The 15,704-nt window shown below is 33.6% G+C and overlaps 1 protein-coding gene across 2 annotated transcripts in view; it reads left to right on the top strand.

The window, feature by feature from the left end:
* The window catches only part of APC7 (anaphase-promoting complex subunit 7), a 238,375-nt gene extending 228,441 nt beyond the window's left edge, over window positions 1–9,934 (top strand). For both annotated transcript variants that reach the window (XM_090406349.1, XM_090406348.1), the window contains one exon: window positions 8,883–9,934. In XM_090406349.1, the coding sequence (XP_090262475.1) occupies window positions 8,883–8,939 (57 nt within the window). In that variant the 3' untranslated portion in view covers window positions 8,940–9,934. The remainder of the gene's footprint in view (window positions 1–8,882) is intronic.
* Window positions 9,935–15,704: the final 5,770 nt, after the last annotated feature.

The following is a 15,704-nucleotide window of genomic DNA, read 5'->3' as shown; positions in this document are numbered from 1 at the left end:
GGCTTGTGAAATCTACAGTTCAAACAATTCGCACTAACGAAGAAATAATTTAAAAATTGCCATAATTTGCATAATATTAAAATGAAAGGTGAAGCAGCTAGTGCCGATGAAGCTCTAGCCTATCCAAACATTTTGAAATCAATTATTGAAAGAAGTGGATACGTTCCTCAACAAGTTTTTAATGCGGACGAAACAGCACTTTATTAGAAACAAATGCCTGAAAGAACTTACATTTCAAAGAACAGAAGGGCTGCATCTGGATATAAAGTGTCCAACGAGTGATTAACTTTGGATTTTAAGCTGAAACCGCTTTTGGTATATGCTTCTGAAAATCCAAGAGCTTTAAAAGGATTGAACAATAAACAATTGCCCGTCATTTGGAGGTTCAACAAAAAAGCTTTGATGACCAAAATACTCTTCGAAGATTGGTTCAAAAATTATTTTTGCCCTGATGTCAAAAAATACTTGCAGGAGAAAAATTTAAGTAACAAATTCTTGCTCCTATTGAATAATGCTCCAGGGCATCCAGTAAACTTATCTGAAGATGTGGAGATTGAATATCTACCTAAAAAAAACAACGGCCCTAATCCATCAATGGATCACGGTGCAATAGTTACTTTTAAGGCATATTATTTATGAAGAATCTTTCGAAAACTTATAAATGAAACCGATGTTGAATCATCAATTAAAGAGTTCTGGAAAAAATTCAACATCAAAGATGCTGTGGACAACATTAGCGAATCATTGAATGAGTTGAAATCAACCACAATGAACTATGTGTGGAAAAAAATTTGGCCAGAATGCATTAAAAGTAATGATTCTGAATGAACCCCTTTCTAAAATTAGACAAAATATATTGAACCTAGCAAATGAACTTGGTTGTGAGGATGTGGAAGAACGTGATGTAATTGATTTGCTAGATGCTGATAGAGAACCATTTTCTAACGAAGAATTAATACAGTTAGAAATAAACTGTACATTTGATGAGGAACAACAAGAGCTAGTTGTTTGCTGACAATTAACCTCAAAGGATTTATCGAATGCACTTACTCATTTCGAACAAGGAATAAACATCCTACTTCAAAACGACCCTAATGAAGAATGCAGCGCCAAAATTTCTCACGGCATTAACACAGTTATTAACTGCTACAAAGAATTGCAAAAAGAAAAGAAAAGGGACTCAATACAACAAACATTGGACGAATTTTTTAAACCGGGTCCTCAGACAACAACAGATGGTGACACTAACGAAGTGATGTCGTGCAATTCGTTATCAGACTGATTCAAAAATTTTTAAAAAAAACGTTCATTTGTTATTTGTGTTTTATTTCGTTTAATTTTATTAGTATTATAGAATTATATTTTTGTTTTTATTAATAACTAATATAAACGATATTTTCAATTAAATAAAAAAATTATTTTCAACCAGAAACCCAATGATTTGCTATTTTTTTATAAAATTGGAACGAATCTTACCGAATTTATATGGCTTTATATGGAAATAAATGATTCGTTATACAGCATTTTGCTTTGCGGCCGACTTTCCACAAACATATCTCGGCCATATAGCGAGGTATGAGTATTTCATACTGAAAGTAACAGTACATCATCAGTGTAGAACAAACAGTTAAAGGAATGGAATACAAAGTACAGAACAGTCGGTGGATTACCAATGAAAATTGTTGCCGCGTGCCAGAAAATTAACATTAATAAATTATTATTAAATAATTCTTAAAAATTATTTCATTGATGGTTACATAAGATAAGAATCTCCCAAACTTTTGGGAGAGAGAGAGAGAAAGACAGACAGACAGTCATTTCTATTCAAATTTAGCTGATGTAAAAGGGCTTTGCAACTTTCTTTGAAAAGGCGTTCATATTTAAACTTGCATCTGTGGAGAAGACAAGCTTTATCCCACTGGATATTATGTCAATGCTATGTTGTGCTAGACCAGACTTATGAGGTTTCATGTATTCGATATTTAAACTAATGTCCCTTCATTCTTTTTTCCACAGAACTGCCTGTTTGTCCAAAGTATGATAAATTACATTCACACAGTATCTGGTAAACACCATCTAATGAAAGAGGTGCCAATTTATCTTTTGTTCGATGGCAACGAGTGAGAAATTTTGTTGATAGGAAAATATGTGAGAATAAGATGATACTTCAAAATTCTGCCAATAGGTTCTGAGATGCCTGAAATATAAGGGATTGGAACTCTGCGGTCTGTTGAAGAATTTGTTGAATGAATTCTTCAGAATTCATTCCAGATTTTCAGAATTTTAATTTAATATTCTTAGTATTGGGTTCACAGTAAACTTAGCTTTTTTCATTTGTTAAGTTTTTAATGCTTAAAATTTTGTGGCTAGCAAGAAAATGAAGAATGGCAGATACCTGCCTTTGTGATGTTTCTGTAGTAGTTGCCTGATCAGTTCCAGTTAACAAGTGTAATATTGTCTATTGTTGTTGTTGGTATGAATGCTACATAAGAATGTTTAATCTTACAGAATTTCTTTAGTAACTTACAAGTTGTTATCATGTCCCCTGCCTCTCAACCAAACTCTGTAGCCCACAACCCTCAATCTATCTTCATAGAGAGCATTCCACACACCTGTCACCAGCTTGGTCACTTGTCTCTAAATCCTCTCCTCCATTTTCTGATATCCAAGAAACCCAGTTGACGAAATCTACGCACAGTATGAAAGATGTGGCCAAATCTTAGCCTTATAAAGAAGGATAATAATCCTATTTGCTCCAAATTTATGTAATCTTTTTTTGTGAAGTATTCAGATGCCTTTGTAAAATCCAGTAGGATCATAGTGTAGCCATTTTCTTTATCTAATTCTGCTGTCACTTTATTGTAAAATGTGAATAAATTGCTAAGGCAAAACTTATCCTTTTACAAAGCCATGCTGCCCCTTATTGAGTATCTTATTCCTGTTCACCTGTTCCTGAATGTTACCTTGAACTTATATTTCAATCACCACTCCAGAGATACTAATTGGTCTGTAATTTGCTACTGCTGTCTTGGAACCACCTTCATGTAATGGAACTATTTTACCCTCCTTCCTCTCCATTGGAATCTTGCCTGAGCTGAGACTTAGATTAAACAACTTCATCAAAAGCAGTGCCAGTTCTCTAGTACATTAGCTGACATACTGTCTAGTCCCAGTGCTCTGTATTCACATTGATTTTTTTTGGTATGCTAAGTACCTCCAGTTCATCCAGCTCAGTAACTGCAAAGTGATCACTTAGCAACTCAACTGTTTCTTCTGCTTTTGTTACTTTCCTGCACTCAGCAAGGTTATCCTTCCACATACCATGTGTCTTACTTGCATACATATGTCTCTTACTTGCATCCATACATAGCAGAAAAACTCTTTAGGATTTACCTGCTTAGCTAATTTTCTCTCATAATCTGATTTAGCCTTCATCACCATACTAGTTACCCTTCTTGACAGTGCTTCCTATTGTGCAATAGGAAGGTCTAGGGAACTCCAGGTAAGTCTAGGGGAAGTGGCTGGTTTTTGGTGGATAATGGATGCCAATTTCTTATGTGGTTTGTAACAGCACCCTGTTTAAAGCTGCAAGGGACCTGGAGTATACCAGGTCCCTTGCAGCTGTAAACTGTCCTACTATGGCCAAACAGGCAGGACAGCTAATATCAGGATATTCAAATACAAAGATACATCCGGTTTTACCAATACAGCCACTCAGGACTTGTGGACCATGCACTAGATTCCCACCACTGAATATGCTGGAAAGAAAGCCATTTTACTACACCGTAGCAAATATAAATATGAAAGATTGTTCCAGAATCAGCTTAAGCTCTAAAATACTTCCCAAATCTCAACAGATTTGGATGCATGAGACTGCCCCAAATTTGGGAAGCTTGCATCCTTAGAACATCAGTTGAACAGTCAAGACACCCCAATTTAGTCCACCTAGGGGAGCTTCTTTAGGACCAAAGCTAATTGCCTTCTTCAGCCTCATTTGCTCGTTGTTAGTGCCGGCATGCACATATCATAGTTTTATGTTCCCAGAAGATGGCATATTGGAAGGTATCGATTAAAGTTATGTGTAACCAACGTATAAGTTTATCTACAAGAATCCAGATTACTGCTACAACCAGTGTACAGTTCTTTCTGTTTCAAAGGTGATTTGTGCTTTGTAGTACTCTGTTCTCTTTCTCCTTTTAAACTATGGCTTAAAATTTCCTTGTCTCATTATATATCATTCATCTGCTGTCTCCATAGCTCAGTTGGTATAGACTAAGCCCTTTGATCAGAAAGACTAGAGTTCGATTCCCATCCATGATGTGAGGAACCTTTATCTGGTCTATGTAGAAAATTTTAACTTGGGTATATATTATGTATTCAAGATACCAAGCAATTTTATATGAACTTGGTTTTTAATCCTATTTCCCAAGAATGCAAATAGACAAGAAAGTCAAGTTTGCTCCTGCAAGTACTGCAAGTCTAAGGCAACTGATTCCTAAGGTAATGTCAGTCGAGGCAACTCGTGGTAAAGGTGGATAAAGCTCTGATCACTATTCTTAGTATTTTTCCTCTAATATAAAGCACATCCCCTTGCAGAGATGTATGATGCTAAACATTAAAGGCAATGGTCACTAAACCGGTTTCGACCTTTGTTGAGGTCTCATCAGTGGGAGCTGAATATATATACATAATATATACCCAAGTTAAAATTTTCTACATCTATCTCTCATCCTGAGATTTTATTTATAAGGTTAAAACACCTTTTGGCAACTTGTTTTGATAAAATACATAATGAACTCTGCATTACTTCACTCTTAGCATTTTCTGGTCTGGCTCCCACTGATGAGACCTCAACAAAGGTCAAAACTGGTATGGGTAGTGACCATTGCCTTTAATGTTTAGCATCATACATCTCCGCAAGGGGATGTGCTTTACATTAGAGGAAAAATACTAAGAATAGTGATCAGATCTTTATCCACCTTTACCACGAGTTGCCTCGACTGACACTACCTTAGGGATCAGTTGCCTTAGACTTGCAGGTGCAAACTTAACTTTCTTATCTGTTTGCATTCTTGGGAAATAGGATTAAAAACCAAGTTCATATAAAATTGCTTGGTATCTTTATCTGGTCTCTTTGGACTAAAGGTGAGTTAGCCAATCTCATATGGTAGGGGATTTTTCACCTAGAAACACGGGTTTTCCAGCCCCATGACCACACGGATTTACAGCCATGAATACTTGCAACAATATATGGAAGAGATAGCGTCCTCACCACATGTCGTAACACCCGTAGTTAACCATGAGTCAAATCATGGTAGTTAAAATGTGATTTCTTGCAATTCAACTACCTGAACAGTGAAAGTCATCTTGTCAAATTTCCAGCTGTCTCCCCCCCATTGACTAAACTAGAAAAGAAGCTGAAAGCAATGATTTAATGGAAACCAAAACACCAAATGTGCCCAGTACTTGAGATTTTTTTTTCCCCACCAGTTCTCCCTTCCAGGTGCACATTGAGGTGACTGTTATTTTGGTAAATCAGGTCATAATCTTATATAAGCTTCATTTCTGAATTTCTTTACTTCAGCCTTTCACAACCTCGTTACAGAAATCATCCATGTTGGAAATGAGGGCCTTTATTCCACAATCTGTAAAATATCTATCCAGTATCTCACCAGTTATGACAGGGGATGTGCTTCTAAACTACCACTTGTCCTTTATCATCTCTACACTTTTCTGCTCAACATGCATCCACTCACAGTACAGAAGCAAACCCATATTCAGTCCATTAAAAAAAAAAAAATTCTGTGGTCAAACTGATGGCTTATTCCTTTCACCTTGGTACTGTCTAAAGTAATGGAAGTCATCAATAGTCAACTTCTTTGGCATCTCACCTCATCACTGGGCATGCACTATGAAATAGTAGGGAGAAACCTGTTTGCTCTCGCACTTTTATTTCTATGGCAGTTGATAACTGATCCAGTTTTCTTCAGGCTGTTCATTATATAATAGTTCAGTATGTTCTCTTCAGATTTTCCTACTGTCTTTCATATCACCATCCTCAATGATATTATTATTATTATTTGACACCTCCAGGGAGTCCAAAGACTCATCGAGGGAGAGTGTGCCAACAGCATCGAACGATTGTCCCCTTCCAACTACTAACCGTGCTCAAACCTACTTAACTGAGTCATTAGTAGCAGAGGCTCTACCAATCAACCAACCTTTGCCGGCGATATATTATACATATTATACAAATGACCTTCTCAAACAGTCCTTCTACATGGTTTTTCTGCTGATTGTATCACTCAAGATTTACAAGCTAGTTGTTACTTTCACTGCTTCCAACTTGCTAAGGTTTTTTTTTTTAACCTTAGTTGTTCTCCTTTTATCTTTTGATAATGCTCAGCCTGAGCCATCACACACCAACTTGTTTCTCCCTAACTTTTCCTGGCACAAACACATCACTGCAATGGTATCCTTTTCACTCAGGGTTACTTGGCATCCAATCTGCTACTGAATGTTATACAATTCTCAAGTAATAAAAGAAAAACTTTTTTTTTTCCCAACAGCAAGAGAAATGTTTGAACTATATAAATTCATTTTTTGAGTCCCATAATGACAGGTTGGCAAAGAAATAATCTAGAAACTGTAGTCTAACCGCAGGAAATGAAAAAATATTTACTACTTCCACAACTAGAAATTCAAATGTACAGACTGCTGGTCAGAGATACTAAGTCATATTTCACTTTATTTCAGTAGTCCAGGATAGAACCTTATCATTCTACATTCTGTTTGTGTTCTATAACTTTAATGTTTTCAATTGGTTTATCATGCGTTTCTGAAGTCAAAAATTTAGACTTCAGAAACACATGATAAAAGTATCAGTAAGATACCAACTATTCCACTCTCTCTCTGCAGTTATAAAATAACCTGAAATGTTATACCTCCACTATCGAAAATTGATCTAGATTGTATTCCACCTGCATTCTTTTTACTGTTATTGTTTCAGTAGTTATTCCACCGCGCGGTTAGCCTAGTGGCTTTGCGCTTCGCAACCATATGACTGGGGAAGGAGTGTCCCAAGTTCGATTCCCGTTGTAGACGTGAGGAATTTGAGGATCTTCCTCAGGCATAGCCAAGTTAGCCGGTCTTGGGCGCGGTCAGTAGGGTTTTTTCCGCCAGTTTATCTGGCGTTTTTCATCCCGCAAACAGGCAAACCGGCCCCGTGAACATACACCTCTACAGTCAAAAATATATCCCCAGCGGCAGACCAGGCGACGGGTCGGCTGGGAGTAGTACTAACAAGTAGTCGCATCTAAGTAACACGCGGACCCTGCATAGGAAGCGGGAATAACGCGAAGAAGAAGAAGAAGAAGTTTCAGTAGTTATTCCCCTCCCTTCTTCAATATCCAGAATCTTCTTATAAAAATTTAAGCATTATCATAAGATTGTAGTGCAAGATTCCTTGTGTAACATTGCTACTAAGATTATTTTTAATACTATTTCTATGCCTTTGAAGTAGTCTACCCTCCAGCACTCCTATATTCCATTTGGCTGCTCTTAACAATTTGCATTTCACTGTATCTTCTAAGGAAACAGTTTCTTTTTTTTTTCTTGGAAGAAAAGCCGCTTTTAATTTTTTAAGTTCATCATGGAGTTATTTTTGTATCCCTGCACACACCTTCAGTTCTCTTGATATTTTGTCCATTTCATTCTTTTTTAAGTTTTGTATAAATTTAATTCCTAAACCAAGCAAAATTATATTTAAACATGCATTTCACATACAAAAGAAAGCTGTTCTAATTTGTTTCATTTTTTTTAAAAATGAAATATTTTCATGTTGCTAATAATTTTTATCATTTGTTTTGCGTGATTTATGTACATCTTGTTGAAACATGTCATCAGAAATGCAGCACATATTTAGTTATATAAGAAATGACCTTGTTTCTTATAGAAACATCAGATGCATGTTTTCCATTTTCAAATTAAGTCTAACATGACAAAATCAACATTCAGGTGAAAGGAAAGTTTTTATAGTAATGGTATCTTCCTCACAAATATAATAAACACATGCAATTAACTCAGTTTTCAAACGCTTAACTACCACAAAATTCCATAGGCATACTGCTATCTTAAAGCAAATTTACTCTAGCAAACTATTCATGTAGTCTGGGAAAGTTCTGCTGTTAGAGTGAGACTCAACACTATGCATCAAGATCACTGTAATTTTTCAGTTTACTTTGTTCTAATACAAGTTCATACAGTCATCTGTGTTAACCACCCATAACGGATAAAATATATCGTCGTTTTTTACATGTTTTAGATTCAGCTTATTTCAATGATATGCTTTGCACCCATATTTTGATTGACATTAAAGCCCAGTCTGGCCAGTTGTGTGGTTAATGAAAACAGTAACCCTTGTAGATAAACTTATACGTTGGTTACACATGACTAAATTTTTCAGAAACTTACAATGCATACTAAAATATTAATTAAAAAACTTTAATCAATACCTTCCTATATTTCATAATGTTATATTACCATTTTCTGGGAACATAAAACTATGACATGTGCACGCAGGCACTAACAACCGGCAAATGAGCTGATGAGGATTTGCTCATTGTTAGTGACTGTGTGCGCATATCTTAGTTTTATGTTCCCAGAAGATGGCAATGTAACATTTCCGAAATATAGGAAGGTATTGATTAAAGTTTAATTAATACTTTAGTATACGTTGTCATTTCCTGAAAAATTTAAAGTCGAAGATAGTAAACACAAGTTTAATTCCAAAAACAATATATTCCTTTAATTCATTTGCTATGTATTATATTGAAAACCACCTACATAAAAAAGAAATAATAAAATAACTTGTTTTTATATAGGCTGAATTGGAAGAAAGTGAAGTTGATGCTGTCTGGTCAGATGTAGAATATACCTAATTTTTTACTACCTCCTCAAATGAGTCCCAGTGTTATGTGCTTACTGTGAGATACCACAGAAGATTCCTGAAGAAGCACTCATGAATTTGGTTTTCATTTCTCTGTTTCCATAGCAGAGAATTGCCATCTGATGCCTTCAACCCAGTCTAACATTATCATGGTTTAAATTGCTATGAATGTAATCTAAAACTAAATAGTAGTAAGTCATGTGTAATTTAAGTTATGTGCCATAGTCAGATTTTTAATAAAAATGTTAAGGGAGGGGAGGGGGGAAAGTATTTATGTTTTGCACTTTAAGCTTGTAGGTTCATAAATTTTAGCTATATCTAAAAGATGGAGTGCACGGTTCCACATGTTTTTAAGAAATTATTTTTAAATTACTTGAAATAAAATATTTCAAGCAAAAGATGAAAAATATTATATAGTTGTAATTAAGATGTGCATTTGTTTTTGGTGTTCCTAAGTTGGGATAAAAGCTGGTGTAAAAGTTAGACTATTTTAGATAGCTCTCATTATAAAAATGTGCGGCATTCACTGTTTCCTGCTCTGACAAAATATACCAGCTCCGGCTGAGCTATAGCTATCAGTTTATGAGAGAAATGTTAATCACTTTTAAGCAGTGTCCTGGTAGGGTTTTTATGGATGGAGTCAAACATGATTCCTGCCAAATTGCATAACTAAGAAATAGGCAATTGTGACTTTTGTTTCAAAAGGATAATCATTGGTGTTTCAAGTTAGAAATAATTTAGATCAGACAGTGCATAAGTTGAACATGAAATTGGAAAGTTAAGTGAATGAACATAGTTTACTGTTTGTAACTGATTTAGGTAGCAATTCTAAATCTATATATAAAACAGTTCATCATCTAGGTTTAAACAAATGCTTTTGAAATATTTTATGAATTAATCTAATATTAAAATTTTTAATTACTGGCACTGTTGTGACTTGAATGTGGAAGTAGCTTCAAAACCAGCATTTGTGCACATCATGAAATATCAAAATGATTCTTTTTCTTTATTATGTCACATTTACAAGTTAAAAGCTATAAAACAAGAGCACATTGCTTTTGTTATGTGTATGGTTCATGTATAAATACTATTATAACCGTAAATAGCAACTTCTTTTATTCACTAATGCTTATTGACAGTCTTAACTCTTCCACTTTAAAAACTCATAGTTCTATGATTCCCTTTTCGGAATCTACTATTCATCTTCCAATTAGCGTTTCCTCCGAATATTCCTTTTAAAACATCTATAGCAATATTTTCTTTTATTTATCAATACTTATTCCATGATTCCTTTTTCGGAATGTATTAATTTTCCTCCAACTGTCACATTAAAAAAAACTCAATTTCCTCTGAATCTAAATGTCTGCCAGCCTGTGTTCTAATTTCTTCCCGAACGCTCTCTTGTTTACTACCGTTACTTCGATACCAAATGCTCTCCTTGTCAGCTGTCAATCATACATCAAACTTCTCGGCGAGCATTCGCACTCCATGAAATTGGCAAGCAAGAAGTTAGGTATAATGGCTGGCATGTAGATTACGTTAGCGTAACGAGGATGCCTCTTCAAAACACAAAACTTAATTTTTTAAATTATAATAAAATTTTTTAAAGTAACACAACTATTCAAATCCAGTAAGTACATCAATTTTTTTAAGTTCTTTACATTTCATTTTGACAAAACAATTTCAATAACGGGCACATCGCAGGTGCCGACAATGCATGTTATGAAACTAAAACTAACATAAACAATATGTAAAAGTAATCATAATTTTAAATTATGATTATTTTTACATCAGTTTCATCTTTCTGCGAAAAAAATTTTTTTTTTTTTTTTTAAATTTTAAATATTTAACCTATATTTAACAAATCTTTAATGCTTATTCCTATATCTTAAATAATAACATGATTCTTGCTCATCATTATTTACAATCTGTGAATCACTAATTTCAGAATCATTTGATGCTAGAGATGATTCAGAATTTACATCTTCTAATTTACTATACTTACAAATCTCATTTCTATACCTTTCAAATATTTCACGTAAATTATTTGAATTATGCATTAAATCTACAGAATCATCACTATCAGAATCAAATTCTACAGGTTTCTGAGATTCTTTATCCTTATTAATTAAATTTAGAAGGATTTTCACATTCCTCTGTTTTATTTAACTCTAACTTAACTAACATATGATATTCTGCTATAAATTCATCAATGGTAGAGTCAGTTTGATTATCATCACTCTTACATTGTACATTATCTGAATTATGTACCTGGGGATTTCTAAAATTTCCTGCATTAGGTTTTGTTTTACCCAAATTTCTTAATTTTCTCTCTTGCTGTGTATTTGAAATATGACGTTTAAAACTATTCCCGTTCCTATTATTTGATTGTGAATGAGATGCACAAATAGTATCAGGAAAACAACTCTCATCTTTCAATATTCTATTCGTATTGTCTCTTAATATAACTAAATTTCTACTCCCTAAAAAAATACTTTTTTTAACCTATCAGAGTGTACATTTATAATTTTACTAGGATTTTTGACATCTTGAATCCTAAAATTCACAGGAGAAAATTTCTCTAAAATTCTATATGGACCTAAAGCTTTCCTACCTAATTTCCCAACCCTTTTTATTTATACTAGATTTATCATCTAATAATACTAAATCTCCTGGTGCAAATGACTTATACTTTCTAAAACGATTTATATACTGCCTAGTTTTCTGAGAACTAGATTCTTTATTCATCTTGTGAATAACATGAATTTTAGATTTCTCTTCATCTTGATTAAAATGGTTATTCCTAGACGATTCATCATCATCAGATCCTAGAGATCTAGATAAGTAATCTGCTACTATATTTCTTTTTCCTGGAATGTAAGCCACATCAATGTTATATTCCTGTAGTTCCTGTGCCCACCTAATTATACGTTGATTTTTATCCTTCATAGTACTTAGGAATGACAGAGGCTGGTGATCAGATCTTATTTTAATAGGTTGTCCTAACAATAAGTATCTAAATTTTCTCAATGGAAAAATTATTGCTAGCACTTCCTTCTCTATGGTTGAATAATTCAATTCTGGACCTGATAATTTCCTACTAATAAAAGCTACTGGCCTAAAATCTTCTCCTTCTTTCTGTTCTAATATAGCAGCAATGCAATCATTTGAAGCATCAGCAGAAAGATAAAATACTTCACCAAACTTAGGATAAATGAGAACTGGAGCTTTAGTTAATGTCAGTTTTAGTTTGTCAAATGCTTCTTGTTGAGCTTCATCCCAATTGAATTTAACATCCTTCCTTGTCAAGCACACTATGGTCTCAATAGCTGTGAACAATTAGGAATAAATTTCCTATAGAAATTTAACATGCCAATAAATCTATGAACTTGCCTAACTGTTTTAAGAGGTTTAGCTGATAATATGCCTTCTACATTTGACTGAGTTGGCATAATTTCTTTGCTACTGAATTTATGACCTAAATACTCAACTTCTTTTAAGAAAAATTGGCATTTAGAGCACTTTCATCTAGTCTCTTTAAAACATTCCATAGGATTTTACAATGGCTATCTATATCCCTTGAGTAGATTAGTAGATCATCCTGAAAACAGATGACTCCATTTCCCAACAGATCTGATAAGACAGAATTCATTAAAGACTGGAATGACATAGCAGAATTTCTTGCACCTTGTGGTAATCGACATAGTTGATATTTCTGCCATCTAGTAGTAAATGCGAAGTATTTTCTGTCTTCTTTCTTCAAAGGAATTTGAAAGTATCCAGAATTTAAATCCAGTTTTGTAAAATATTGTACTCCTTCCAAACAGATCAATAATTCCTCAATTTTACACAAAGGGAAATCAATAGACTTTGTAACCTTATTGATTGCTCTCAAGTCTAAGACAAACCTCAGGCTTCCATTTGGTTTTTCAATTAAGATGAATGGACTGTTCCACTGAGAATTTGACTTCTCAGTTATTCCTGCCCTTTCATATTCCTGCAGTAGTTTCTGGCAATGCTCCATATATTTCAGTGGAGTCTGATATTGCCTAATATAAATAGGAGATTGAGTACAAATCTGCACTGAGTGTTCTACTGCTTTAGTGCAAGACATTGAAACAATATCCTCTGTGAAAATACCAGAGAAAAATTCAAAGGCAGATTTAAAGAATTTCAGAATTCTATTCCTTTCTTCACTAGTATTTGCTGATTTCATTGAATTCTGCACCAAATTCTCTTTTAATTCCTGAATGTTTTCCCTCTCATCTTTCTTTAGAGTCTCAGTATTAAGCACTTGATCATTATCATCATCACTATGTTTAAAAACTTCAGGAGACTGCTCTAATTTTCCAGTGTTATCTGATTTCCTGTCCAAACAGTATTCTAATCCACACAAGGACACTGTATTATCAACAAAATTGCATGCACAAAAGCATGACGTTTCAGAAAATCAATTCCAAATATTACTTGTAGGATTTGATGATTCTGGAAGAACTATTAATGGATGACAAACTTTCAATGGAAAACAAGGAATTGAAATAAAAACATTGATTTGCTTATCAGCAGAAATTTCTGATTCAAATATGCCCTTTAATTTAATTGGATAACTTAAAACTAAAATGTCATTTGGAATTAGAGATTTCATTTTGTTGAACAAACTATAAGAAATGAGTGAAATATGTGCACCAGTGTCAAGTAAGATTTCACAAGGCACATTTTCAATAAATCCTTGTAGAACTGTCAAAGGATTATCTCCATTAGCATAAGGAGCTAATGCTACATCAAATTCTCTTTCAGGGTTTGAGCTGTCTTTAGCTTTACCCATGTCTAATGAGTAGTTTGACATTTCTGTCCTTGCCAGTATGATATTTGAATAATAATTATTCCCAGATTTTTCTTTATTCTCTGATTTCTTATGTTGGAAACAAGATTTTTCCCTAACATAACAGTCTTTAGTTTATTGCATCTAAAGCATTTTGGAACATATCTCCTTTGAGATATTTTATTCCTATCAATACCATTAGATTTATAAAAGAAAGATTGATTATCTGTATGATTCTTGGATATTGTTAAATCAGATATCATCTTAAACAGAAGTTCCTGTCCTTTTATTATTGGTCTCTGTTGTCTTTCTATTTCTTCACTAAGAAATGTTTTCAGTTCCTCTAATTTTCCCAAATCATGTAATTGTACCTTGGACTCGGATTCTGGAACATCATCAGTGAAATTCACAGAAATTTCTTTAAACTGTTTCTTTTTCTTAGCACCTTTTAATTTTTGAAACTTTCCTTCTTTCACTTTATCTGTAGCCACAATACTAGGAGAATGAGTTTCATTATACTGAAAAGAGTTTACCTGTTTATTATTTGCAGAATGAAATATATCTCTAAGTCTCTCTTCCTTTTCCCTAACAAGTTGAAAACACTGCTCAAGATTTTTAACCTTTTTCTTGTATGCTGTTTCTTTCAAATTATCTTTAAGGCCATGTCTAAATTGATTAAACAGCAACCATTCTAAAGAGGATTTCTCTTCAGATGAAACATTAAATTTATGAGCAATGCTCCAAAGTCTGTGATAATATTCTGAAACAGAACTCCCTATTACCTTGGATGCACTGATGAATTTTCATGTAATTGTACCCTAATTCTCTTACACTTGAAAATTCTGATATTTAGCAAACTTTTAAATGTTGCATAACTATCAGTCTCTCTCAGCAAAGGGGATGTGTTTAAGAATGTTTGGCTTTGCGCAATAATTTATTACGAAGTATAATTAACAAATGAAAATCTGACCATTTTCCTAAATCTCTGATTTTTTCTGCATATTTAACAAATGTTTCTATGCTTTCACTACTATCTCCTGAGAAAGAAGGTATTACTAAAGTTGGATTAACAAACTTAAAAAATTCCTCATCTTTAATTGAAGAAACTTCACTACTAAAATTGCTATCTCCTGTAGCCATTTTACTTGAGTCAAGATTTACTTTCTGGATTCTAAAATAAAGTTAAGTCACAACCAATCCTGATAGTCGACTGCACCATTGTTAAAGAATGAGATTTATTTTTATTTAGAGATGTTTATATAGAGGATATTATCATAATACTAATCCTGTCGACTGCACCATTCTTAATGAAAAGGATTTTTTTATTATTTGATATTATCCTGTCTATAGAGATGATCTCTGTTCAACAATTTTTTTTTTATTTTCCGAGTATACCTATATATTATATTGCACAAGGGTTCACTCCAATTGGTGCAATGACCTCTTTTTTACTATTTCTTTCAGAATCCAAAAAAATCACTGACTCGAGACCAAAATACAAAATAAACACATTTAATAAAACAAAAACAATATATATATACACTTCAAACAAATTTTACATAACTATAACTAACTACAGAATTAATTGGATCCAAGGCCTTTTTAAAAATAAACTTACACTTAAGACTAGACTAAACACTTTGTTTGCACAATGACAAAATGTTCATAGCCATTTCTCTCTCTGTCAAGGCCCTTTTCCGAAGATATATATGACTTTATTCTTCATTTTCATAGGATCCTTTCTCATCACTCATGTAGCACACATTAATGCTTCCTGACTCAATTCTGTCTCCTTTCCAATAGAAATGATAGTTAGATTTGGTGTCCTTAAGACAGATGAAACTTTCTAATCACCGATTCTAAAGGAAGCCATAAATAGCAACTTCTTCTTTTATTCACTAATGCTTATTGACAGTCTTAACTCTTCCACTTTAA

Source organism: Typopeltis vanoorti, chromosome 16, assembly GCF_054136105.1.
Source record: "Typopeltis vanoorti isolate ZY-2024b chromosome 16, IOZ_Tvanoo_1.0, whole genome shotgun sequence".
Classification (NCBI taxonomy): Eukaryota; Metazoa; Arthropoda; class Arachnida; order Uropygi; family Thelyphonidae; genus Typopeltis; species Typopeltis vanoorti.
Note: the sequence above shows the minus strand (reverse complement) of the source record. Positions and strands in the feature narration are given on the sequence as shown.